The sequence below is a fragment of the Lissotriton helveticus genome, chromosome 10, assembly GCF_964261635.1.
Source record: "Lissotriton helveticus chromosome 10, aLisHel1.1, whole genome shotgun sequence".
Lineage (NCBI taxonomy): Eukaryota > Metazoa > Chordata > Amphibia > Caudata > Salamandridae > Lissotriton > Lissotriton helveticus.
The window spans coordinates 596,417,864-596,442,887 of NC_136071.1; the positions used below are offsets into that span (position 1 = coordinate 596,417,864).

At 44.7% G+C, this 25,024-nt stretch overlaps 1 protein-coding gene across 2 annotated transcripts in view; it reads left to right on the forward strand.

Moving 5' to 3' along the window:
• The first annotated feature begins 287 nt into the window (after window positions 1–287).
• CLCN7 (chloride voltage-gated channel 7) overlaps window positions 288–25,024 on the forward strand; it is a 313,583-nt gene continuing 288,846 nt past the window's right edge. For both annotated transcript variants that reach the window (XM_078663121.1, XM_078663122.1), the window contains exon 1: window positions 288–591. In XM_078663121.1, the coding sequence (XP_078519247.1) occupies window positions 421–591 (171 nt within the window). In that variant the 5' untranslated portion in view covers window positions 288–420. The remainder of the gene's footprint in view (window positions 592–25,024) is intronic.

Consider the following 25,024-nt stretch of genomic DNA (forward strand, 5'->3'; position numbering starts at 1 on the left):
AACGCATAAAATAAAATAAAAAATATTAAATCACTTAACGTCCCTACATCAACGAAGTTTACCTTGGGCAATGTAATCTGGCGCACGTGTGAAGTGCTCTTGGACCACCTTCGCGCTACAGTATCTGTTAATAATGGTAAACATACAGTAAAGATAACAATTCGAAACCGTTCCAAGATGACGGAGGCAGTACCTGCCCGGAACGCTCACTTTAAGCAGTCTTGAAGATGCGCCGAACTCCAACTCCCAGCAGCCTGTGCGGCTGTCAGTCGGCTGATCACTTCTCCAACCAAGTCACCTGGGAAAACAGGAAGCAGCTGATCTGCCGGCAGCGCCGAGCCAGAATCATCAGCGGAGCCTGCTGTACCAAGTTTACGAGTCCAGACCGTAGACCCGGCAGCGGTTCTCCCGGCGCCTGCCATGGCTAACGTGGCCAAGAAGGTGTCCTGGTCTGGGCGCGGGGAGGCGGAGGAAGAACGGCGGAGGCGAGAAGAGCTACGGAGGGAGGCGGAGGCCGCAAGCGAAAACGAACAGAGCGAGCGCACCGCCCTGCTGAACGGGAGCCCGGGCGGCGACAGGAAGGCTAGGGAGGTGAGAACACGGGTTGGAAGAGAGCTGTTTGAATGATGTGCTGGTGCCCCTGGCCTTGGCATGCATAGAAGTAGACTTGTGGGCTAAATTGTGAGTTGTGTACTGAATTGGGTTTGTTAAGAAACTGTAATATATGGATTTTTGAGAGTATGTAGTGAGGTTTGGGACGATGTTGGGGTTTAGAATATAGTCGTGCAAGTACATCACACGACAGTGAGTGACCCATGTGTGTTTATTAGCAGGAAACTAACAGAGCTATCAAGTTTGGCAGGCCCACATGTGACAAGTGGGAGAGGTGTGGCGCCGCGGCCAGGGCGACTGACGCTGGAATCTGGAGATCAGGGTTCGATCCCCGGCGGCAGGTTAGCCCAGCACCATGTGACTCTGGGCAATAGCTTGCTTAATGTTCCCGACGGCCCCCAGCCCTAACGGGTGATTGTGCGCTATACAAATGTGGATTATTATTATTATTATTATTATTACAAGTCCACCCAGTCTGGTTTATGTGACAAGTTCACCCAGTCTGTTTTTTCTTCTTCTTTGCATTCTGAGATCTGTGGTTCTATTTATCCAGTTATCAAGACCACAAGCCCTAGAATGCAAAATAGCAAAACTGGTCAGGGCGAGCGACTCACATATTGGTCCGTGGAGCTTAAGAGCCAGAGTAGAAGCGCAGACAACAGTCAGATAGAGTCGCAAAGTTCAATTGGAAAGGTCTTGCCTCATGTTTCTTTGGGGACATTGTCCCAGATTTTCTGAAGAGCTTATACTACGCAATGCCTAGGATAGCACCCTTATTGTAGATGATTGTGAAACCTTTGAGCATTGAAGGGAGGCTGATGTTTGGCAAGTATTATCTTCTTGTAGAGTTTGCAATGCGGAGGAAGGCAAATGAAGATCTTGTCCTGGTTTGATTTGGATTTCCTTCTTATTAATCAGTGTGGCAGTTGCTTGTTATATGTGGTCTTGAACTGTTCTGTTTTGAGTATTTGGTTTGTTAGATGATTCAGGGTCCAGATTGAGCTGTCTAAAAAATAACAAGAGTTTGCTGGGAAATGAGCTTGGATTTCACTGATATCTCTGTGGTGATGGTTCAGTAAGATGGAATGAGAGGGACACTGGATAAGGCTGTTCTCCCACTCTGGGTCAGTTTCGTGGTGGGTTCTAGCATTGGGGAATGGTGGCCGTTGGTTGAAAGCCAAAGCTGTTTGTGGTGTTTTTAGCAATGTGTACCATTGCTCATTGTGGAATTCTTGAGATTCATTAAAGGCAGGGGGATATGTCTAAGGAAAGTGTGTGCAGTCCAGTTACTTTTGACCACTGTCATTAAGTTGAAGGCTAATGTTATTGGTGTGCCAATGGGGCAACTGGGGACTTAGTTATGTTGATGAGATGTAGTGCCTCGGGTTGAAGTTTCGGAGAAAGACAAGGTTGTTCGATTTCACAGGGGTTTGGATATGAAATTCCAACACCACCGGTGTTCCAATGCCACCGGTCTAAAAAAATAATTTTTAGACCGGTGTCAATTTTTTATGATATGTAAGCTTTTCTGGTTCTGTTGCAGATATGCCACTTTTGACATTTTCTTGTGTAAAGCGTCTGTTTATGGGGTCTTGGTGGTTAGCTCTGAGGGGATGCATGCATATAGAAACTGAAGGTTATGTTATTGTGAGGAAAAGTCGGTCTCTCCACCTCCAGACTTGAAAATCCTTCAGTTTGTTTAATTTGTGTTAGAGTAAGATCCTGTAGTCGTCTGTTTTTAAATGTGTTGCAAAATGCCCTCTACGAAACCTCCAGACCTAAAGTGGTCTGAAATACACATTTTAGAATTAATCTGAACACCCAATGGACGGTCAAGTACTTGAATGGAACCCAAAGCTGTAGGGTTCTTTCCTTTTAAACAGTACAACTTGTGTTAATAATGCATAAAAGCCCGAAATTCAACAAATGACAATAATATTCCACTTTCTAAAATGCACATTTCAAAAGTATTATTTTTTTGCTTTAACTTGTTTGTGTCAGGGTGATTTTAAGCGTTAACACTTATAATGGGTTAATGTAGAAGTACTAACCTAGCTTTTAACTAATCGCCCATTAGAAGTTGGATTTTGGCCAAAGCCCCACTAGAAACTGGCCTTCTAGCCATTTAATCAAGGGTTTGTCCTATCCACTTGAGTTAATTTCATAAAGCAACAGAATGTTGAGTGTCTGATGTTTGCAGCAATCCAGGTTTTTTGACGAACTCATGACTCTGAACAAGGACTTGCTTTGTGTCTGCAAGTCAACTTGAGTACTCTTATGAAGTAAACTAAATTATATCTATCTTGAAAAGATAAAAGTGCAGCAAAGCTTATGACAACTTGTCATTGGCTTGTTCACTAATTTGAAGGTAAAAATGGGAAGGGCCAGTCAGCATGTCAGAGGGCTTAGAAGCTTGATCATGACGGGCAACAATTTTATTGGACGCTTAAGTGCACATTACACCTGAGGGATACAATCTTGCACAGACCGTTGTATAATGTTGTTCACATTTGTTGTAGCAGCATAATTTAGGAAGCAATTTTCAAGTTAATGTACTTATTCGTAGGCTTTTTACTCCCGTTTCATTTACCTGCTTTGTTGATTATTTCTTAGCATAGTTTTATATCCAAATGTCAGTATAATTTTTTATACTGTTTATTATTTGCCTAAGTGTTAGTTGGCAATGTTGGTTTTCTTTTCCTGGAAATTAACAAAACTTGAATGGTTGTCCAATTGTCAACTTTTACTCGTGCAAGTTTAGGCATTGGTATGGCCTTTAGAATGGTGGCATTGGCAGCAAGTAGTCACGTTTGTCTGTATGAGTGGCATATATATTGGCAGATGTTACAGGCATTATAAGCATGCATCTTGCTTTGCTTCCTCTTACCAAAGTAGTTGGGTTAGAGAAAGGTAGATTTGGCATTAATACCTTAGTTGATGCAACTCTTGATAAACTCACGCGAGAGAGTATCGTTTTGTATAATGGTACAAAGTGACCACCAGCTTTTAACATTCAGTCCAGACCCAGAAACACATGGGTGTCCAGTGTGGATTCACTTTTAAAAAAAAAAATATTTGTTTAGTTATTTACAGATATTCTGCAGCTGTCTGCCTAGTGCTCTAGCTCAAGTTGCTGCGTTCTTACATTTAGAAGGAAGCCATCTCCAAATGTAACCTGTCAAGTGTTTTAGCCCACATCTGTGCTATTATTTGACATTGTTTCCTATTGAAAACTTAAGATGGCTCAAAGTTAAACACTCATCCCAGATGGAAGTCAGACTGTACCATCCATTCTTCCAAAGTTGTTAAACTGGGTACATTTAAATGGATAACCCGGAACACTTGCTATTTGCAGTGCTTAGAAAAAGCCAAAGTAATCATTATTATTGTAAATAAAGTAGTTGTGTTTTTTTTTTTGTTCTGAGCAAATCTTGAACTGATCTCTGCATATTCCTTGGACTACAGAAACATTTCAGTTACTAGAGTAAACATTTGCCTTATAGGTTGCACTGTGTCCCTTAAAGACTTATTACCCACTTTGAGGTAATGATTGACTGAAGGTGAAGTAACCGCCTTTGAAAAGTTCATGACTGTATATCCTAAACAGAAAAGATCTAATTTAAACTGCAGCTGTCTTGCTTCTCTTTACGCTCCACTAAATCCTCTCCAGCATCGTAAAAAATGGGAACTTGTACCTAACAAATAAACAATAGCTGAAGAAAAAAAATCATCTATTTGTTTGTCTCCTAAAGCCATGTGGATATATTGTAAATCTGGCCCAATAGGGTATAGATTCCCAGTTTTACCACTGGCTGTGTTAATGAATTTCATCCAGGTTAATTGTATGAGAATTTATTTCATGTGAATTTCTTGAAAATCTGGCTCCTCTCTCTCCATCTTGGACAACACTGGTGTAGCGGGTACTCTCATTCTGCGGCCTCTTCTTCTTAATGCTTGACTACTATCTGTGACTTCACAACTTCTGATCCTCTGGAAGATTTAGTCAGATGTGAAACAGAAAGGGGAACCATGTCATGACCAGTCTTTTGAAAATGTGACTGGATAATGGCCATCGGAGACTTCTTGTCATGTGACTCACTTCTTGTCATTTGACTCACTTCTTGTCGCGAGTTGAAAAAACGTTTATGACCCAGACACCCAGGGCACGGTGGTGTAACAGTTAGTGATGCATGTAAGATTGCTGGAGTGCTTCAAAGCAATCAGAGTGTCAAGAGATCATTGCTGTATATGTGTACGGCATGACCTATTAGAAAATAAATTTTGTGCATGCCTCCGTATTAGCTAGCGTTTTGGCACTTCTAACGTATTCCTCTTTCTCAGTTCCGCTATTGGCAGCCATTTCTTTGCATTTTGAAGACTGTGTCAAGATATTGAATCCTATCTCACTGTGAGGTGACGCAAATAGCAATCTGTAGATCTTGCTTAACCTAACATATTGCTTAATGCCAGTGGAGTAAGGGGCCAGATAGAATTGAAATCTTACCACACAGGACTACAGCAATTGGGGGTGAGATATGACTGCATATACTCGACTTGGGGGATGGGAGCAGAGTACAGTTGATTTGCAACGAGCAAAGACAAGAACAGCCATCTAACACAATGATACAATCATAATGGGTGGAGAGGCGAGATTAAGGACGATCAGTGATTTTGGTCCTGGATAGGTTACTAAGAAAGCTAGGGGCATGTTTACAACAAAATGGCGGAGCGCTGTGTTACTTTACAATTGGTAATGCAGCACTCCGACATTCTGAAAACTCAGGGATGGGTCATATTTATAATAATACAGGACACCCCTGCGTGTACTCTAGCGCTGGTGCTAAATTTAGCTGCACAGCACCAACTCAGTCACCCCTGCACCATAGTGCAAGGGAGCCTGGGTTGCAGGGAATGATTGTTCATGTGCAGGAAAGTGTCCCTTCCTGCACATAAACTATCACTAATTGCGATTTGTAACTACTATGTGTGCTGCAGAATGCAGCCCATATAGACGTTCCAACTCGTCATTATTTAATGATTGTTTATGTGCAGGAGGAGACGCAGGAATGTTTATGTGCAGGAAGAGACGCCTTCCTGCACATGAACAATCACTATTGGCAATTTGCTCTTTCTATGTGTGCTGCAGAATGCGGCACACATAGAAACAGCAAAAACGAGGAGAACTTAATAATTTCTCTTCATTGCGCCAGTTAAAGACTAGGTTTTCTCTGGTCTTATTTTTGGCGCTGCCCCATATTTCCGCCAGCCTTATAAATAGGGGGCCGCGTCAAAAAGTAATGGGTGTTGAGGCGGAACGCCCACTGCACCACGCATTGCCTTCCCCTTTCACGCTAAGTACTGCATGAATAGGGACATTATTTACAAGGCGGTGTGAAACCACATATAAGTGGCTTAGTGCCGCCTTGTAAATAAGGTGAAGGGGTTATCGCCACCAGAACGTCAAAAAAGTGACCATCTGGTGTCGATAACCCCTTGTAAATATGCCCCCTAGAGTAGATACATTTACTTGCAACAAATCTCTGTTGGTGTGTATTTGTCTGTGTCATTTACATTAACTCACTCTGGTAGCTACAACTAACTCTCATTAACTTAATATATCACAAATTGAACAAAAAGGAAATTCTTCAATTTCCTTAAAGGACAAGACTTGGGCTAGACTAACAAAAATATTCAACAATAATGAATGATCACTCAATTTACCACTAACTTTGGCTATGTAATGTTATATGGATTTTTAAAGCGTGAACAAATACCCGTAGGTGTCTAGGCGCTGATTTGATTTAGTTTGTTTCATCTTTGGTATCAGGGGATTGCACTGTGGGACTTATAGTTCGCAGTAATTTTTTACAAAAGCACAGACAAAGGAGGAATGGGTCACGGGGTCAGTATGAGTTAGTGAATCATGAAGACTGATTGGATATACGAGGGAGAACACACATTAAATAACGGTCCGAGCGGCAGAGAAACAGATCATGAGCATTTGGAAGACGAAGTGAAGCATATAAAGGAGGTCAGGCCGCTGGTTGTGTCGTTCAAGAGGTAATTAGTTGAAGTTCAGGTTTCTTTTTTGGAAAAGAGGGAAGCAGGTTTGGATGGAATCTGGGGTTGAGTTAGTGGTGACATTGGGGAAATTGATAGCGGTTGGAAGGGATATAATTAGTGAATGGGGAGGTGGAGATTTTTGCACTAGTTTAAACATTATTTTACACTATATTTGAACTTTTAGATTGGGTTGGGTTGAGCATGCTGGGGGACTCGCATGGAGTTTGAGCACGTGAGTGTTGTGTAGCGTTCAGGTTGGGGAAGGAAGTGTGGGTTGACGAGGGTGGAGTCATTGGAAGTTGCAGCATTTTTGTGTATATAGCAAGTTGGTATTGAGCAGTCAGTTGAGCTGTTCTTTTTCATTTGTTTCAGCGAACCCCTGACAAAGAGCCATTAGGCTCGAAATGCATTGGGTGCATTTAAAGAAATGAGCCCACTCTGAAGTATGATTGACCTCACGTGCCGCTGTTGAAAGCCTGGATGGGCAGCAGGAGGCATTTGAAACTGTTGAATAAAGAATTATAGTGCAATCATGCTGTCTCCGCAGTGACTAAATATGCAGGAAGATTTTTGATATCAGGATTGGTACAACTATTGGTATACAGTGAAAAAAATGGATAACCTAGGAGCAGGTGGTTCACTGTGAAGAATCATTCACCATTTAGCAGTGCAACAGATGGGTGCGCGAGTAATGTGCCCTTTGGGAGATTTTGAAATAAGCTGTGACTTGGGACGGTTCACAGGACCTGTTCGCACGCACTATATGTACTTAGACTTCAATGATAAAAGGATTAAATATTTAAGGGAAGTAGTGCAATTTCGAATTTTTCTAGTATCAACTCACCACATCTGTCTTCTTGAAACGAGTGACTGGAAGCAAAATTACTGAAAGGAAGTGACACAGGCAACAGAATATTTGTTTTACCAGTTGACGGGAGGTTGACCGGAGCGTCTATATATTTTTAAATATCTTATAATTCACACTATATATCAATGATTCATATCAGTTTGTAAACTCAATTGACCGTGCTAATGTGAGACTGCTGTCGGGGGTGTGATCATAGATGTGGCCATCTATGACCCTTGCAGGTCTTCTGCCCCTTAAGAGGGAAGCATATTGAGGGACTGTTACAGTTTTTGTTCCAAAGCCCGGGTCTGTTACAATGGTGGAGAATAACAAAATGTGTAAGATTGTATAAAAGGGGATGGTAATATTTGTTCAGTAAAACTACGAAGAGGGATAAAATGAAAGCAAAATAAATGGAGTGGACCCCAATGAATATTAGAGAAGGGATGCCCTATGTGGGTGTGCAATCCAAGGTTGTGGTGAGGAGAGGGTGGAGAAGATAAAAGGAAGTGATTATGAGTTTATTTGCAGATAAGGGGTAAGGCGTGGGTGGTGTAAAATGTGGAAAGGGCAGATAGGGTAAATAGGAAGATCGAACATATAGACTCAATAAAAGGGACCTCCCTCAGTTTCATGTAATTTCCCTCACTCTTTTTCCTCTGCTCATGATATGACTTCACAAGCTGCCGCCCCCCCAACATGAGTCCCTCAGTGACATACATCCCCATATTATCACTCCTGTGTTTCTCAGCTCGATCCCCAGGTGGGTTGTGCCAAGACGTGCTTAGGCGGTTTGCACTTTTCAAGGGCTGCAGACCCTGAGGTTGGACTTCTCAGTTCGATGGCCTAGGAGGGTGCATCAGCGGGTTTGTTTACTCCGTTTTTCAAGGTCCTACAGGGGTCCATTATTTTTCACTATGCCAAGGAGGCCTCTTCAGTTGTTTCTTGTATTCTGCTCAGAAGCAACTTCTTGATATCCCTTATTAGGGCCACCTTGCACAAGGGGCCATTCCGAGGGACATCTCCTATGATGACCATCCAACATCTAGTTTTTATCCTCTTCTTTCTTACTGAGTGTTTCGAGCTCTCCGCTCAGTCTTGTGGTGCTTTGTACTTCTTCTCTTTCTTTCTCACTTCGCTTTTGGTAACATTTCCATGTAGAGCTCATGTTTACCTGCATCTGCTGTGCCGCATCCAACTGTCGATATATCCCGCTGCTGTGTCCTGTGGGCAAGAACCAACTCTGGGCCCCATAAATGGTGAATCTAGGTTCTAGTCTGGGGGCTTTGACCTCTAAGCTATGCTGCTGCTTCTGGAGAGGTTTTCCCCTCTCTTCAGCGACCCTTACTTTCTCCCCCCCCCCTCCCCCAATCTCTGTTTTGGCATTTAAGAGGGAGCTCTTGTGCAGTCACCACCTCAGATGCAACGGTTCTCAATAGTGATCCATAAAGTGCTTCAATTGTCTGTATATGCTGCAACACTCCATAACAAGTGGCCTCACATGCAGCTCTATGTGATTATTTAATTTCTCATTCTCTGCTTGGCAATCCCCATGGCACAGTTTCCCCTTCTTGGTATCTAGTTCTAGGGAGCCATGTCCCCTAACTTCCCTAGCCTCTCCACCCCACTCGGCCTTAAGGGTTATAGTCTCACCTTGGTGTCAGCCAATGTTGGAGGCTGAGGATTCACCAGTATCAAGGCTCCTATCTTGACTCGTTCCGTGATGAGATAAAGCAAAACAAGCATTTACAATGCAATAGGTCTAGCAATTGCGAGATTTTAAGCTATTGGCATTGTAAACGGCAAAGCCTTTTATAATATTAAAAGGCATTTTCATTTACAATACCAATAGGTCAAAGTTCGTAAAAAACGAGACCTATTGTATTGCAGAGCGCAGTGTCCATTAAGCGGATGCACCGCTCCCCATTAAAGTAAAAAAAAATAAAGAAACTGGGCGCAGTGTCCCTGAGCGAGTGCCACGGTCCCCAATAACGTTTTTTTAATAAATTAAACTGAGAGTGGTGTCCCTAAAGAGGGTGCCCCGCTCTGCATGCCAAGTCTATATAAAAAAAAAAGGTAAAAGAAAGTGCGGTGTCCCTGAAGCGGATGCCGCGTTCTTATTAAAAGTTTTTTTTTTTTTTAAAGTGTTGCCATTGTACTGTGGAGGTAGGGTGCTGCCATTTTCAAAGTTTGAACGGCATTGTGCTCCATACGAAAGCGGCCACCATTATCCTGTGTTGGCACGCTGCAAATACAACAAGCAGCCTCCATTGTCCCCATTAGTTAGCAATAAACAAAATAGTGTTCACCTACTTATAACACCCACCATGTAACAAGCCAAGTAAAAGGGCCAGTCACCATGGGAGGTTACAAATGAAGACAAGGTGGTACTAATGAGGGACTTGCAAGCATTTGTCGAAGGACAATGACAAAAGTCAGTGACAAATATGGGCGGAGAGTGGTTGGGGCTTCTATTACGTACTCCAGTACAACAAGTCTCGCAGAGCAGCGTGTGCACGCTGACTGTAGACTCAAACTAACACCCCCCCCCCCCCCCCCCCGGATTCATCTCGCCATTCCTCCTCTGCATATGTTCTTGGAAATCCAATGAGGTGGAGGCCCTATTTTTGGGGCAAGCAGTTTGATCCTCAAGGCCCCAAAGAGAATAGGTTAACAGTATCAGACCAAGCCCTCCGCCCCATTGATGCTTCATTTCAAATCACCTCGGTCGCCCTGGTTTGAAAACGTAAAACAGGCCTACACACAGTCAGGCAGTGGGTAAAGTACCGTGGGTGGTGGGGGGGTCCGTAAGATCAAGCTACTGTGGAGGATATTGAACACACTCTCTGGTCCTCTTCGATGTTGTTTATGTATCTGGAGCACTGGGCTGTACATAAATTAACTGTATCAAGTCAGATTTGGCAACAATTTGTAAAGATACTTTATAAACTTCTGAGCCTACAAGTCACCGGATTCAGACAAACATTCCCAGGCAGACAGCGATGCCCTACGGGGACCAATCGTGAGAGTAATGTGGTACACATGTTTTTTGTTAGTAGGAGAGCTGGTCTAATGTATCAGCATCTGCTGTCTGTTAACCGCTGACCTTTGCTTTTTATGATTTAATACATGGATGTGTGCGTTTGATTGCTGATCGTGAAGCATACTATTTACGTGCAGTCATGGGGGTACCATTCAGGGCAGGCAGGCCTTTTAGTCCACTGGGCATTTCTCCAGTCGGGATGGAGTCCACGTAATTTATTTTGTTTTTTTGCAGGGGGTCTGTCCTAGTGCCTCTGTTGCACACCCCAGCTCCCAGAAGTAAACTGCAGCAAGTATGCAGAGTTTCACGCGAGAAAGAGGGGGCGGGAGAGGGAAGGTAGATAGAAAGTGGTCAGTAGGGAGGAGAGAGAGACAGTGGATGGAAAGAGAGATTTTGCAAAGAGGTAAAGGGTGCAGGGCTGGCTAGAGCGTTTTTTCCCAGGGTTATTTGGCTCCACAGTCCAGCCCAGATACCCTTTATCCTTAGCTGTGCATAGGCTTGGACCCAAAGAGGGGAGACTTGTGTTTAATGCCTCTGTTTAAATGTGCAGGGTAGTACATTTACTGCTGTTACACATAGTACTTTTAGGGTGTATGTAAGAACGAAGGGCCTTACCTACACCACCTTTTCCAATCTTATGTACAATTGTCCTATGTCTCTTTTTTTGTGATTAGTTTTTTGTTCCCCAGATCCTGAGTTGCCACTAAAACTGTTTTTTATTTTATTAGCTTATATCGGATTCTAGAAGGTCCGGTTAAACAACATTATCAAGCACTCTAATTTGCACCACTACTTTCAGAGGACAATTTTTCTGCAGTTCAGGCACTCGTAAGCTGTCATTAGTACTATTGTGCTTCAATCTTCGGTTCACGCCTAAATAGACCCTGAGGCCCTTACAGGCTCCCAATGTACTTAGCACCAGGACACCACTGGGGAATAACCGACTCACTAAAACTTTGTTAATTATTATGCAGCTTTGAGTAGTACCAGGACCCTGCTGCCTTGACAACATTAGCCCAAGCCTGCGAAGAAGGCATTGGCTTCCGGTTACCAAGCATGTGAAGTTTAGAGCTATAACTTTGATATATATCATATATTTGGTAACCCCCTCAATGGAAGACCAGGATTCGGCACCATACTGTCAACAGACCAAGGAGATCTTTGAATAAGGGCTGGCTGGCAGTCCCTCTCAAGATATAGAGTCCAATTGTTGGGACGACTAGCCACCTGATCTTCAAAATAAGATTGCCTTCCCCAGCTTAAAAGAAGACAAAAAACTCCATATGTTCCCCCTCTTGCCATTTTAAGGTATTTTTGTTGTTGCATTTGCCATTTGCATACCCTCGGTTTTGGCTCCTCATAAATGCTTGTCCACTTTCTTAGTGCTATGCAGGCAGCAACCATCCTATGTCTTGCAAAAAGCATTTGTACAATTATAAAGATATTGTCAATGAGTGAAAGGTAACCATAATACAGGTGCCCCAATAGTAATTGCACACCAACCAATGTTTACCTCACCACTGCAAAACCTTTCACACGTTTGGAAACCTTTCCACTCTGAAGAAAATAAATATACATGGAGGTTCCTAATTGCCATGGGACACTGGACAAAAAATTAGAAGAGGGGCTAGTAGGCATTCGCTTCTACACCCCAGCAGACTCATAGACTACCACTAGGCAGGGACTGTAAAAATCCCCTTGACACTATAAATTGTGTGTCTCCCTATCACAAGGCACTAAAGGTGTGAGTCGGGAGCACCAGAATCACCCACAGATTTTTTCTTTCTGAGAAAGAATGATCCAGCACATTGAGACAGATGGAATTTCTTAACTAGTGTATGTGAGCCGCCATCAACATGAAACATGATTATCAGAGTTCAAAAGGAATCAACTATTGTGTATTCAATTCAGAATCACTTGTTGTTGGAGTACCTGGGCCTTGTAATCTGTAGCAAAGTTGTCACACAGTGAATTAATAACTGTCATCAGCATAGAAATGAAATCCTGCCCTTGGAATCCAACAAAATGCATAATGGTTTGATGGACACACCTAAGGGTTTTTCCATAACCTATTGTGCGCTTCTGCCCACCATGGCTATTGCCTGAGCCTCCAACCTTTTCATATCTGGATGTGACTGCGTCTTCTGAACCAACTTCTTGCTTTGTGCGTCACGCTAGGCATTATGGAGCAACTTCTTCCCTTCATCTCAGAAACGAGACATGTACAAATTATTCTATCATGTCTCTCACTACTTGACTTCACCACTCTACCTCCTTCTACCTTACTCTTCACTTCTCCCAACTTTCTACCTTACCATTTATGTTCCACCTTTCTCTCTTTCCATACCTGCTATTTTGTTGTACCACATCTCTCTACCTCATCAACCAGTACATCCCAGCCCTTCTGACAGATCCTGCTAGTCGAAGGGCCATAGGGCAGCAGTGGCTACTTGATCTTAACCATAGTGATTGAAGTCATTTACCACTGGCTATTCTACTGTGGCTGTGCAAACTGGGCCAAATACAACCATTTCTGCACTTCAGTGTCAGGGTAGCAAGGGAGAGCAGTCATAGGTCTCTCAGAAAGATAGTGAGGGGCTCACAAGCTCAGGATTCCACAATCAAACAATTGACATATTGAGGTCAGTGCCTAGCCCACTGTTTTCTATATAGAATAGAAAATATTTTTTATTAAGTCTTGTATACAGGGTTGTAATGTGATCCTGGAATCGGCTTTCTTGTAACACTACATGCCTTATCTCCTTCCGTGTTATCTCCTGCCATGTTATCTCCTGCCTGGATGACCCTAAATGAATCTGGCCAGCAATTTATGGTCGAAGCCTGAGTAAGACTTGGGTGCACATTTTATGGTTTAGCCCTGTTTGTTTATTTACAGAATATACCAACTACACCTAAAGGCCAGTGGAACCATTGACGAAAGCATAAAAGTGAATCTGTACCACTAACCTGCCATCCCAAAAGGGGCTGCTCCCAACCTCCTCCATTCAAACCCTCCCGCCCCAAACCGTCTCCACCCACCCAGCCACTCTCAAGTTACTCATTGATATCTTTTGAGTCTCTTATTTGCAACACCCACCCGGGAGTAGCACCACTAGGCCCCCTAGGGACAGCTATATGCGAAGTAATGCTTTAAGAAATAAGGGGTGGAAACCGGTGAGACGAGCCACAATACTCAAAGATATTCTAGCTAGAAAAGTTAGGGATGGACCCTAGGAATCCCTCGCCACTGGCGTAGCAGACAGCTTTTCCATCCCTTGCAAATATCAGAGGCAGTGGAGCCAAGCTCCATACTCCTGGGGGCTCTTTTGCCCCAGTGAGTGAGAATAGTCTGTTGAGCTGCGCATTGCGCCAGGGCTGTTGCCTTCCCTTTATATGAGCGAAGATTAAACATGCAGGTTTTAGGTAAGCCTAGGATAGTGTATACAGGTAATGGAGGCATGTCTGTGTGGAATATTTCATTAATTCTATCTATGATGGAAACCCAATAGGGTTTGATTTTTGGGCTGTGCCATAAGAGATGTACAAATGTGCCCGGTGCGCTGCATTCCCTCCAGCGATTCGGGGATCTGCCTGTGGACCATGAGTGTACTTGGGCTGGGGTGTAATACCAATATTGAGCGATCTTAAGCATGGTCTCCCTGCCTGTGACGCTGGATGCTGTTGTGCGTATACAGTGGAAGATTCCACCTCCCATCTCTTTTGCGCTGTTGTACGTGGCATGGACTGCCTTCTGGAGGAGTTTAGATGGGTCAAAGACCAGGTGTGTATCATCTGTTTTAGTAAGCCGCTATTTCTCGAAAGCAGTCATCGGGCGTGAGGTGAGTTTCCACGTATCTGGTTGGGTGACCTAGTGGTGGATCTGCAGGTAGCAGATTTGTTCCATCTCCAGCAGACCGTAGTCCTTTCGTATTTGTCGAAATATCTGAATCCCATCACAATAAAAAATCTTTGGCTGGTGCAAACTCCGGCATGCCAATGATCAGGTTAATTGTAGAAGGCAGACTGGTCAAGATTAGGGGTAGGGCCACAGCATCCCAAGCTGCCATAGGTGCCCATGTAACCCTGGAGCTATAACTACTCATGGTCTGTGTTTCTAAGGTAGCCATGGGAGTTTCCAAACATGCTATGGACTGGTGCATGAAACACCAATGTTTCTCAGAGGCTGTGTGGTGCCATTCAACAGTATATATATAAGTTGGGTGGCTACACATTAATACTTAAGTCAATGTATCCCTAGCCCTCCTACCTTTGGTGAAGCATATTTGTGTCACCTGAGAGTCTGTGCCCTCCTCCCTTTCTAGATAAAGTTCTTCTTTCATTTCTGCAGGGCAGGTATTGTGCCCTTGGGCGGCTGCAGAGGGAGGTCCTGCATCATGGACAGTATTTTCGGGTAAGAGGATCATCTTAATTGCTGCCAATAAACCCTGGTAGGAGAGGCTCCTCATCTGCCAGTTCTGCAGATCTCAGGAGACTGTTTGGAGGAGATCCCAATGGTTCTACTCTGTTCTGCTGTGCGCTTTGGTGTAGAGTAGAGTAGAGTTTTATGCCTAGGTATGTGACATACCGTTGTGGCTAGGAGAAAGGGTATGGGTCGTGCAGGGTATCTCTGATCACCCCAGGCAACCCGATCCCCAATATTTGGGGTTTATGTGCATTCACCTTAAATCTGGGCACTAGTCCAAAGGCTCCCAGTTCTCTCAAAAGGGTGGGGAGTGAGGCCTTTGGGTTAGTAAGCACCAGGAGGACGTCTTCAGCATATAGGGCTATTTTGTATTCCGTTTTGCCAAAGGTCAGCCCCATGATCTGGGTGTTGCAGTGAATAGTCTCTGCAGGGAGCTCCATATAGAGGGTGAAAAAGAGTGGGGATATGGGCAACCCTGACACATCCCACGCTATACCTTGATAGGCCCTGGCGTTGTCCCGTTGATCCTCTCCCTAGCTTTAGGCTATGCATAACTGCATGTTACCCATTTCCGAAATTTTGGCCCCACTCTAATTCTACAGAGAACCTCTTGCAGGAATGGCTAGTGAACCCTTTCAAAATCCTTCTCAGTGTCTATAGATGAAAGGTCTTTTCCTGGCTTGTCAATGACCATGATGGCTGCTGTGTGCATGGTTGAAGTGATGATCCGGTTTGTGCAAATGCATTATTGAGCCTGGTCAGAAGCTGGGCTAGCTGTGGGCTAAAGAGTTTATAAAATGCTGCTGTGAACCCATCTGGGCCAATAACCTTCCTCACCCAGAGGCATGAGATGCTAGATATAACCTCTGTCACTGTGATGTCGTTATCCAGTGTTTCTGACTGTTGTGCAGTAGGTCCAGGTAGGTCTGTATGTTCCTAGCGGCGTGTGGGTTGGAGGTGTATAGTTATGTGTAGAAGTGTCGGAAAGCTTCCACAATCCCCTCTGAAGCATATACTGTAGTGCCCATGAGTGTAGTCATCTGGACAATGCTCTCCCTCTGTTGCTTGGCTTGGAGCTTGCAGGCAAACAGCTTGTATGCCTTGTCCTTTCGCCACTCGTCGTAGTGTGTGTTTGGTGCGGAGCAGTGGATATTCTGTGGATTCCAATCTATTGCCTTCAGTTGGTGGCATGCTAGCATAGGTTGCCTCCAAGTTTCCATGAGCTTTACGCCTTATGCTGATTCTCGAGGTCTCCCACCCTTGCTTCCAGTTCCCATTGTTTAGCTCTATGGGAAGTGTTTAATTTGGCCACCATAGCAATAAATTCTCCCCTGAGGATAGATTTAAGTGTGTCCCAAAGTGTAGCCATCTGGGAGACCGACAGTACATGGGAACAGTGGTCCCAGTGGATAGTTTCATATAAACAATGTTTAACAAAAGGAATAAAGAAAGACGTTTATGGCTTAGTGTTCAGTGTTATTTAATCACACTGGACATACAACTATTCATACAATTATTGACACAATGTTTAAAAGCAGTTCCCCAGGAGGGGAAAAGGAAGGAGGGGGTGTTTGTGATTAGGGTGAGGCTGAGGTAGTGAATGCACGGAAGTGTGATTCATACAGTAGATTATTTACGGCTCAAAAATAAGCCAGCTTATTCATACAGTATCCATAATTCCAATAGCCATGACCAAATAACATAGAACACAGTGATTCATCACTGTTGTTGTAACTGGCTAATGTATCTGATGTTGACGTTTCGACCCCTATAAGATTGTAGGCAAGTAAGTCCCTTACTCCGGGGTCTTCCTCAGGACAGTGGTAGTGAGAGTGTGGGGGGGTGTTGGAAGGGGTTGGTACCTGGTGAAAAGATGATTAATAGCTAATTTCTCTCTGCTGGTTTCGGATCGAGTTGTGTATAGATAATAATCTTCATTTTTGATTGTAATATCCAAAAAGTCAATTTCATTTGGATCAGAGTGTATAGTAAACTGGATATCAAGGCTTCTTCCATTGAGCCAAGAGTGAAAATTGCATAATTCCATAGAGTTTCCCGTCCAGATCATCAGTATATCATCGATATACCGTCACCAAGGTGACACCATGGAGATGTAGGGATTAATTTCACTGAAAACGAATGGCTACTCCTTTTGTTTGGCAATAGAAATGACCATTGAAGAAAAAGAAATTCCGCATCATTGCTAGACGTAGAAGGTCAATGATGAATTCTGTGGGTACTGGCATTGGTGCGGATCGCTGGTTCAATACCTCCGCCATCACATCCAGGGCAGTTGTTGGGGTATACTGGTGTATAGTGATACCACATCACAGGTCACCTAGAGTTGGTCACATGGATTATAGAGGCAATGGTCCATCAACTTTATGGTGTGCATTGTATCCCTTAGGTAGGCATGGGTCGTTTCTGCTATTGGCTTGAGGAAGTGGTCTATATACCTGCACAGCGGTTCGAGCATAGATCCACATCCTGAGACTATGGGACGTCCAGGTGGTTTCAGTGGGTCTTTGTGGATCTTGGGTAAAGTATAGAGGGTGGGGAGCCGAGGGTTTTTTTGATTGAGGTATTGAAACTCATGGTTAGTCAAAAAACCCTGTTAAAGGCGCTGTGTGGTCAAGGTCAATATATCCTTGGTGAGTTATTTGGAAGGGTCTGCGCTCAGCCTCCTGTAGCTCACTTCATCTTGTAGTTGGTTCAAGATTTCAGTCTTGTAGTTCGAGACATCCTAGATCACAATGGCACCACCCTTGTCTGCGGGCTTGATCACTATAATTTGTCTATAAAGTGATCAAGCCCGAGGACAAGGGTGGTGCCATTGTGGTCCAGGATGTCTCGAACTACAAGACTGAAATCTTGAACATACTACAGTGGTGTGTCTCTCCTGCAAGCCACAGTGTAAAGTCCCGCCCCCTGCACCAGCTTGGTTTGTGTGACATTGGCTAGTCTGGGAGCTGGTGCCAAGGCACAGAGTACTCCATTTGTTGAGTACCACTGTAATGTAGTTCCTATATCCCCAATAGGCTCTGGAATAATATATCCTATAGATTAAACGTAGGACTGAGGCCGACTAGGTCTCTATCGAATATACTAAACTTAATACTGAGTGCCAGCTAGCTCAGAGGTCACTAGAAACTTTCTCGGATTCACAAGAAGGGATTAGTTTCTGACAACCGCATAAACATGACAACTTTGTTTCCCAAGAATAGGAAATGTATCTCTAGAGTCGCTGAAACAATAGATAAGTATTTCACTCAGTCACTCGTGCATGCTTCGTTTCCACGGAGTTACAGAAAAATGGAGAGACAGGCGTTTTCAATAAAAGGTTTATTGAACAGTCTTCATGCAAGAAAGGTGAACTGCTACAATCGTAATGTAGACTGCAAAGTATAATGCGTACAGCGAGAACAATATTATAAAATAATACTGTAAGAGCATTGTATGGTTCCTAAACCATATATAAATACATACATAAATAACAATGACTAAAAATACTCAACTGGTGCTTCTAAAATACGCCTACCCCAATGTACCTAACCTAAGTCTAGGACGCGGGAAGAAGTAAGTATTGTGTAGCATAGGTTTTAGTTTTCTTTGCCAAGAATCTATCCAAGATTTCTCTAGGTTCTAATCAGCTCCATACTTTAGTTTAGAATGAAGGAGGTCTGGTATCTCAGTCTCGGGACTCGATTTCCCAACACCCCGCAAGGGGAGCTTGGAAACACTGGAGCTGGATTCTCGCCGAGAGAAGTGCAGCCTTTCGATCAGTGCGTCAGCTGGAGGGTTGGCTTTCTTCGACACTTGCTGTAGCGAGCTGCGTCGGGCACGTAGATAGTCGAACTGCTCCGAACCACTGTGTCTTGCTAGAGCAAGTGAAGGCATATTTATACCTTGAAGGTGTCTAGTTTGACGTAAAGTCTGGCATAATAACGTCAGGAAAGAACCCCTAGGAAATAGTCATTCTTTGCAAAGTACATGAGTTCTTGGCCAAATCAATATTCAAGCAAGGGGAAGTTCCCAAACTGCTTAAGCCAATTTTCCAAGAAATCGTTGTGACATTTGGTATGGGTGGAAGTAGCCATGCCTGTATTAGGTCTGCATGGGCTATCTCTAAATAAGGGCTTGATTACTATGCCTATATAAGGGCAATGTGAATTGTACCTATATAAGGGCATGAATCGGGAATATTCACTCGGAGCCTAAAACGCCACACAACACCACCTGACGTTCATGTTGTATTTATTCCTCTGTAGGCTTTGCTATGGGCTTCCTTTGCGTCACTTTGGACCATCTCCCCACTTGCGTCAGTGGGCCCTCCACGCCTAGCTGTGGGTCTGACCCAGAGCCTCCACAGCTAGCCCTGTGTTATCAAGGATGGACTCTGCCTCTGCAAGCGATCTCACCTTCCGGCGTTCTCCATTCTATGTGAAGAGTAGGCGGAAGGGATGCGCTCAGCGATATGGCTCTGCTTTGCTCTGTAGGAAAGTTGTCACTGACAACAGAGTTCCAAACACCAGGTCTTGACAGAGATGGATTGTGGCACCATCAAATTTTATGGGGCCTGACCGTAAAGCTGCCTCCATGATATGCTATTTCCGCCAAAAGGAGTCTAAGGTTGTCAAGATATCTGGGGATGTGTTCCCAAGGCCTTTTGTTTTAGCCTCTCTATGGGTTCTTTCTAGTTTTATGTCCACTACAGCTAGATTGGGGAGTACAGTATGAAGCAGGTGTTTTACATGCGTCTCAACATCTCTTATCTCTGCCCCCTCCCTTTGGGACACCCGGATACGGATATTGGAAGTCCGAGATCTATTTTCCAAGTCTTTGAGGTGTGCTTGGACGGTGAGGTCCCGTAGGTCCCTCAGTTCACGCTGTAAGTCTTCAACTCCACTTCTCGCATCACCACTTGTCTACAGGGATGAGACTAGTTGCTTGCCCAGTTCTGTCACATTATGGCGGATTACTTTTAAGTCCTTCTAGTCCTCCTTCCTCAAGAATGAGTCCTGGTGGAGTGTGCCAAAGAGGCCCTCCATGACTTCTCGGGTAAGGGGGGGTTTCTCCCTCTGCATTGAGGCCCCTCCCAACCCCTGTCTGGGCTCCGGTCACGCAGTGCCTCTGAGCTCTTGGTATGGACCTTTGCCAGCATGTCCTTGAGATTAGAGTCCTTTGTGGTCTTGTGGGTCGCCATGGTGGAGAACGTTGCTGGGTCTGGTGCCACCTGGTGGCTGTACAGCCTGGCCCTCTCCCAGGGAGGCCTCCAGCTCATGTGCACAGTTCAGAGTCCCAGAAGTCAAATGGTAAGTTGGTTCACTTGTTTGCTCAAGTTCTTGCTGTTAGTGGCTAACATGTAGGCCTTTCGTGGTTCTCATTGACAACCACATAGAAGACCGAAAGACCCTCTGCAGCTCCAGCCGCTCTTGGCTTTGGTGTCAGACAGTATGTTTCCTGTAGGTGCTCCTATGACCAGAAACCTGCTGGGATTCTCCTCCAAGACAGTCTCTTCCCATGCAGGGCCAGACAGAATCTTTCTCTCTTAGCAGTAAGTCACACTTCTAGGCACTAGGCATATGCACTTCTCCTCCAGCAGAAAGTATAGACTGGAGGTGATATTCCCTCACCTAGGGGAGACTGGCTGCCAGAAAGACACTAGCGCTGCTCCCACAACAGTCTTTAAGTACTCGGTGCAACACTCCCTTCCTTGGTCTTGAAGAACTTGAAACGATCATGGTGGGGTGGGGTGGTGTAGATCACACTTTATTACACTTTTTCTAGACAGAGGATGGGGACCCACTGCCTCATACTTCAGAATCGGTTTGAGGTGGTTCTCTTTCAAGTGTTCTTTACAGGCTCCTTTCCAAACACAACCTCTGTGTATAGTTATGCTTTCCACAACAGGTAGCCCTGGTGCTGCGCCAAACTGAAGCATCCAGAACATGACCATAATGAAGGGTGAGGTGCCTGCACCTAGCTGTCATTAGCCTCACTGAAGCAGTAATCGGGGATAGCCAAAGAAAGCATCCCAGTCCCAGAAACATCTCCACTTAAACAAAAGCTGCAGCCCCTTCCTTCTTATCGAAAAGCCACCAAGGGGCTCAGTTTGGAAGAGCAAATCAGCAACTCCTTGCTAAAACAACCTTCATGGAATTTGTAAAATGTGCTCTGTCTCCATCCTCCTCACTTCAGTGTCTGGATCTCCATCCTTCAGTCGCAGGAATGCACGCAATACACTTCAATTATCTAGGGTAGCTATCTCCATCCTCCATCTTGTGCCATTCTAAACTGGTGGCATCCAAAATAGATTCCACTGGCATACTCGCTCCTGCACACACAGACCTTCTACTGCACATGACCCACAGGCAGTCAACGTGCATACATGATGTCCGCGCAAGGTTTTGGGTATTCACATAACAGCTGGATTTTGCATGAGAGGTGCAGTAGGCTGCTCTCTCACTATCTCAAATAAAATGTTCTGGTCACACTATCAATCTCAAAACACCGTATGCTGCCACCACCACTGTGTGCCAAAGCAGGACATTAACAAGAATCCTCTGTCCACTATGAGAGCATGCTTGTAGTGTCCTGGGCCTTGCATAGTTAGGCCTCTGAGTACACGCTAGATTTGCATGCTGCCATAGTCAAAATAAGTTGGGATACCAGATATACATGTAGTTGGGGAGTCAGGGATGGGGTACATGCTAGATCTCCATGCAGCAGGCATTCCTATCCCATATTCTCTCTATCTCATGTTTCTTTATACCCCTCTCCAAGTATTTTTTAGACTTCTTTGTGCATCTTCTACCTATCTCTTCCTTACTTATTCTGCAATATCCTCTCTCTTCTTAGTTCAGCTCCTTTCTACCTCACCTCTTTCCCATTACATAGCTCTAGATCTGTGTATACTTGCCTCTTCTATCTCTATTGAAATTCTCTCTAGCTCCCATCTCTCTCAAATACACCTTTCTACCACACCTCACACAGCCTCGCTTCTCTGTACCTACCTCTACATCTCTACCTCCCTAGCCCTCTGTTCTTTACCTCTCTCTACCCTGTCCTTATTTGTGCACCTCGCTGCTCTGTTTCCATTTCACCTCTTGCATCTCTCTCAATCTCATCTTTTTATTTCACCTCTAAATTCTTCTCTCAATTCTACCTTTTTTCACCTGCTCCCTTCCTCACCACTCTGCCACATCCTTCCTTACCTTGCATCCTACTAACTACTTCAGCTTATTCTACTCCACCTCTCACTACATCACCTCTGGTTATCTGACCACTTCTCTTTCTATCCCATCTCTCTTCCTTTCTCTTCTCTACCTCTACTCCTACCAATCATTACTTGCTCTTGCTCTTGCTCTCTTCTCTCTTTCTGTAACTCCTTCTCAATTTCAGTTTACCCTCTTTACCTACCCTCTTTATACATTTCTACATCACCGCTGTGCCTGTTTTGCTCTTTCCTTTCTACCTCACCTTGTCTCACTGCCTCTATATCAACACTGCCTCCCTTTCACTACTTCACCGCTATCTCTCTGCTCCCTTTCACTACTTCACCTCTATCTCTCTGCTTCACCTCCTTTCTCTACAACTTTTCTCTCTAACCATCACTCCCTTGCTTTATCTTTCTCTTAGCTTCACCACTGTTTTTACCTGACCAGTCTACCTACGCCTCTTTTATAATTTTTCCGCCCTTTGATCCTCGCCACTCTTTGTCTACTTTGCATCTGTTGTCTCCATTTCTCTAAACACCTCATTCCTCTCTCCAGCTTTAGCTCTTCAAACTCCCCTCCTTCTGTCACAATTCTCTTTGAACTTCTATCCTGTCCCTCGTTTGCATTTCCTTGTCACTCGACCTGAATGTAAAACCATCTGCCTACCTCTTCCCCTCTTCAGCTTTCATTCTGGCTACCTCACCTTCATCTCTTTAGCTTGGATCTCTCCATATGTTCAGCATTTCTCTACCTTACCTGTACTACCACCCCACTTGTCCCCTTCTTTACCTCTCTTCTTTGCCATTCACAATACCTCTCTGTTCTTCCCCTGCTTCTTCCCCTGCCTCATTTCTCTAACTCAGTAGAGCAAGAGGTCACACTCAGAATGAGGAGAGAAGGGACAACTGGGCAAGAGCATTAAAGAGGAAATTATTCCATAGCATTAAATAAATGGTGAGCTTCAGTAACGCATAGAGTGGCAGGTGTAAAGGTTGATTTATCTGTGATTGGTAATGTCTGTCACTTAAAGGGTACAATGTCAAGCACTATGCATGTTTCTTATTCTGAAATTCTCTATTAGCACACAAAATAGCCATCCTTACTGTGTCTTCCCTACACCGTGACTTTTGAGACTGAATCGCACATAAAACATTGTTGCAAGACAAAAAAATCTAACTCCATCCAGGGCACGTTAAATAAACGGCAACTCGTAATTAAGTCATTTTCCACTTTACTGCGAGCAATTTTTCATTGTTTCTCATTTGTCTTTCTATGCCTCTATATTTCTTTTCTGCTCATGTGGTTCCTGTGATAACCTTTGTGTCATCTGTCACTGGCTGTGTTGGTGCTTGTGAGACTATATATATTACAGCCTTCTAGCAGCGACCTCTGTAGTTCTTTCAGTGCTCTGCGTCCTGCCATGCTAGCGAGTGAGACCCCGTCTTAAACACAGGACTGCCAATCAGCTATGGTTCTCTGCATGACGTAGGTTTGTGCACGTTCCTCATACTGGAAAAAAAACTTACCACTAGTGCTGGGAAAATAAGTGCTCTGGTTAGTTTAATATTGTGTAACTTGTCCAGTATGCAGGGCAGGCCTATAGCATGGGCGAGCTGGGCCCAGGCACAGGGCGCTGCCCTTCCGAGGGGCACCGAAGCTGCCTGGAATAGTTTCCCTTCCACATAGCAGACAAGTAAAGTGTGCACACTTTGTAGGAAGACTATTGGTGGCCGTGTCCTCGCATCGTTTCGTTTTCTCACGTGGAGCGCCATAACCTTGCCCCCCCCCCCCCCCGCCCTCATCTTAGTCTGACTCTTATCCCGCCACCAAAGTTTTCAACGTGCAGAAAATTAAAGACGAGTGTGAGAGAGGGTAAATCTGGTTTTGCCCGGGGCGCTATGTGAGCAAAGGCCGCATACGCCGGTATGCTTGCATTCTCGTCGCCTCTGAACGAACGCTCTATTGTCTGAGTTCCTCTTTCGTTTGTCTGATTTTCCACTGTCGGAATCTACCCGTGTAGCTTGGTGTCTGCGTCTGCACGTGTACAGGGGTGGGGGCGGTAATGCCAGTCAAAGGAAGCTCGGATTGTGAAACTTGTACTGCTAGGAAACCTAGGTTCAGCAGTCGCTCTCCTGTGTATTTCCCTGCAAAAAGGGAAGCGACTTTCCTCTCAGTTTTGACTCGCAGTCACACACATGGCGAATATAACCTTCAAAGGCAGGCAGCTGTGCATTGTGGTGGTCAGTGCAGCCTGCTAAAGTGCCGAAGTGGGTTCTTGTTACTGTTACATGACCTCAAAGCTCAATCCTTTGTTTTTATATCTAAGGAGACTTTGAGTAGCACCAAAGAGGGGTGAGGCTGGAACAGAAAGGGAAAGCAACAATACTAATGGCTGCACTTCTAGAACATTCCACCATGTATCTGGTCTCTACTTTTGATAACAGACTAGAGTTGAGAGAACCTGAGAAAGCAGCTGGGACAGAGGGGGAGCGAGGGGGACAATGGCAGGAGTGGGGGGCAGAGGTGGAGAGAGGTGGGCGGGGGGGAGATGTGGGCAGGGCAAAGGGGGGGGGATAGAGGTGGGCAGGGCAGAGGGGGGGGGAGAGAAGTGGGTAGGGCAATGGGGGGGAGGTAGGGCATGCCGAGGCACAGTTGGAGAGAGGGTGGCCAGGGCAGAGGTGGAGAGAGAGGGGGACATAGCAGAGGTGGAGGGAGAGTGGGGACAGGTCACAGATGGAGAGAGGACAGATGTAGATTGATAGGATGATCAGGCATTGGGAGAGAGGTAGGGCAGTCGAAAGAGCATGGCCACCCAGTGG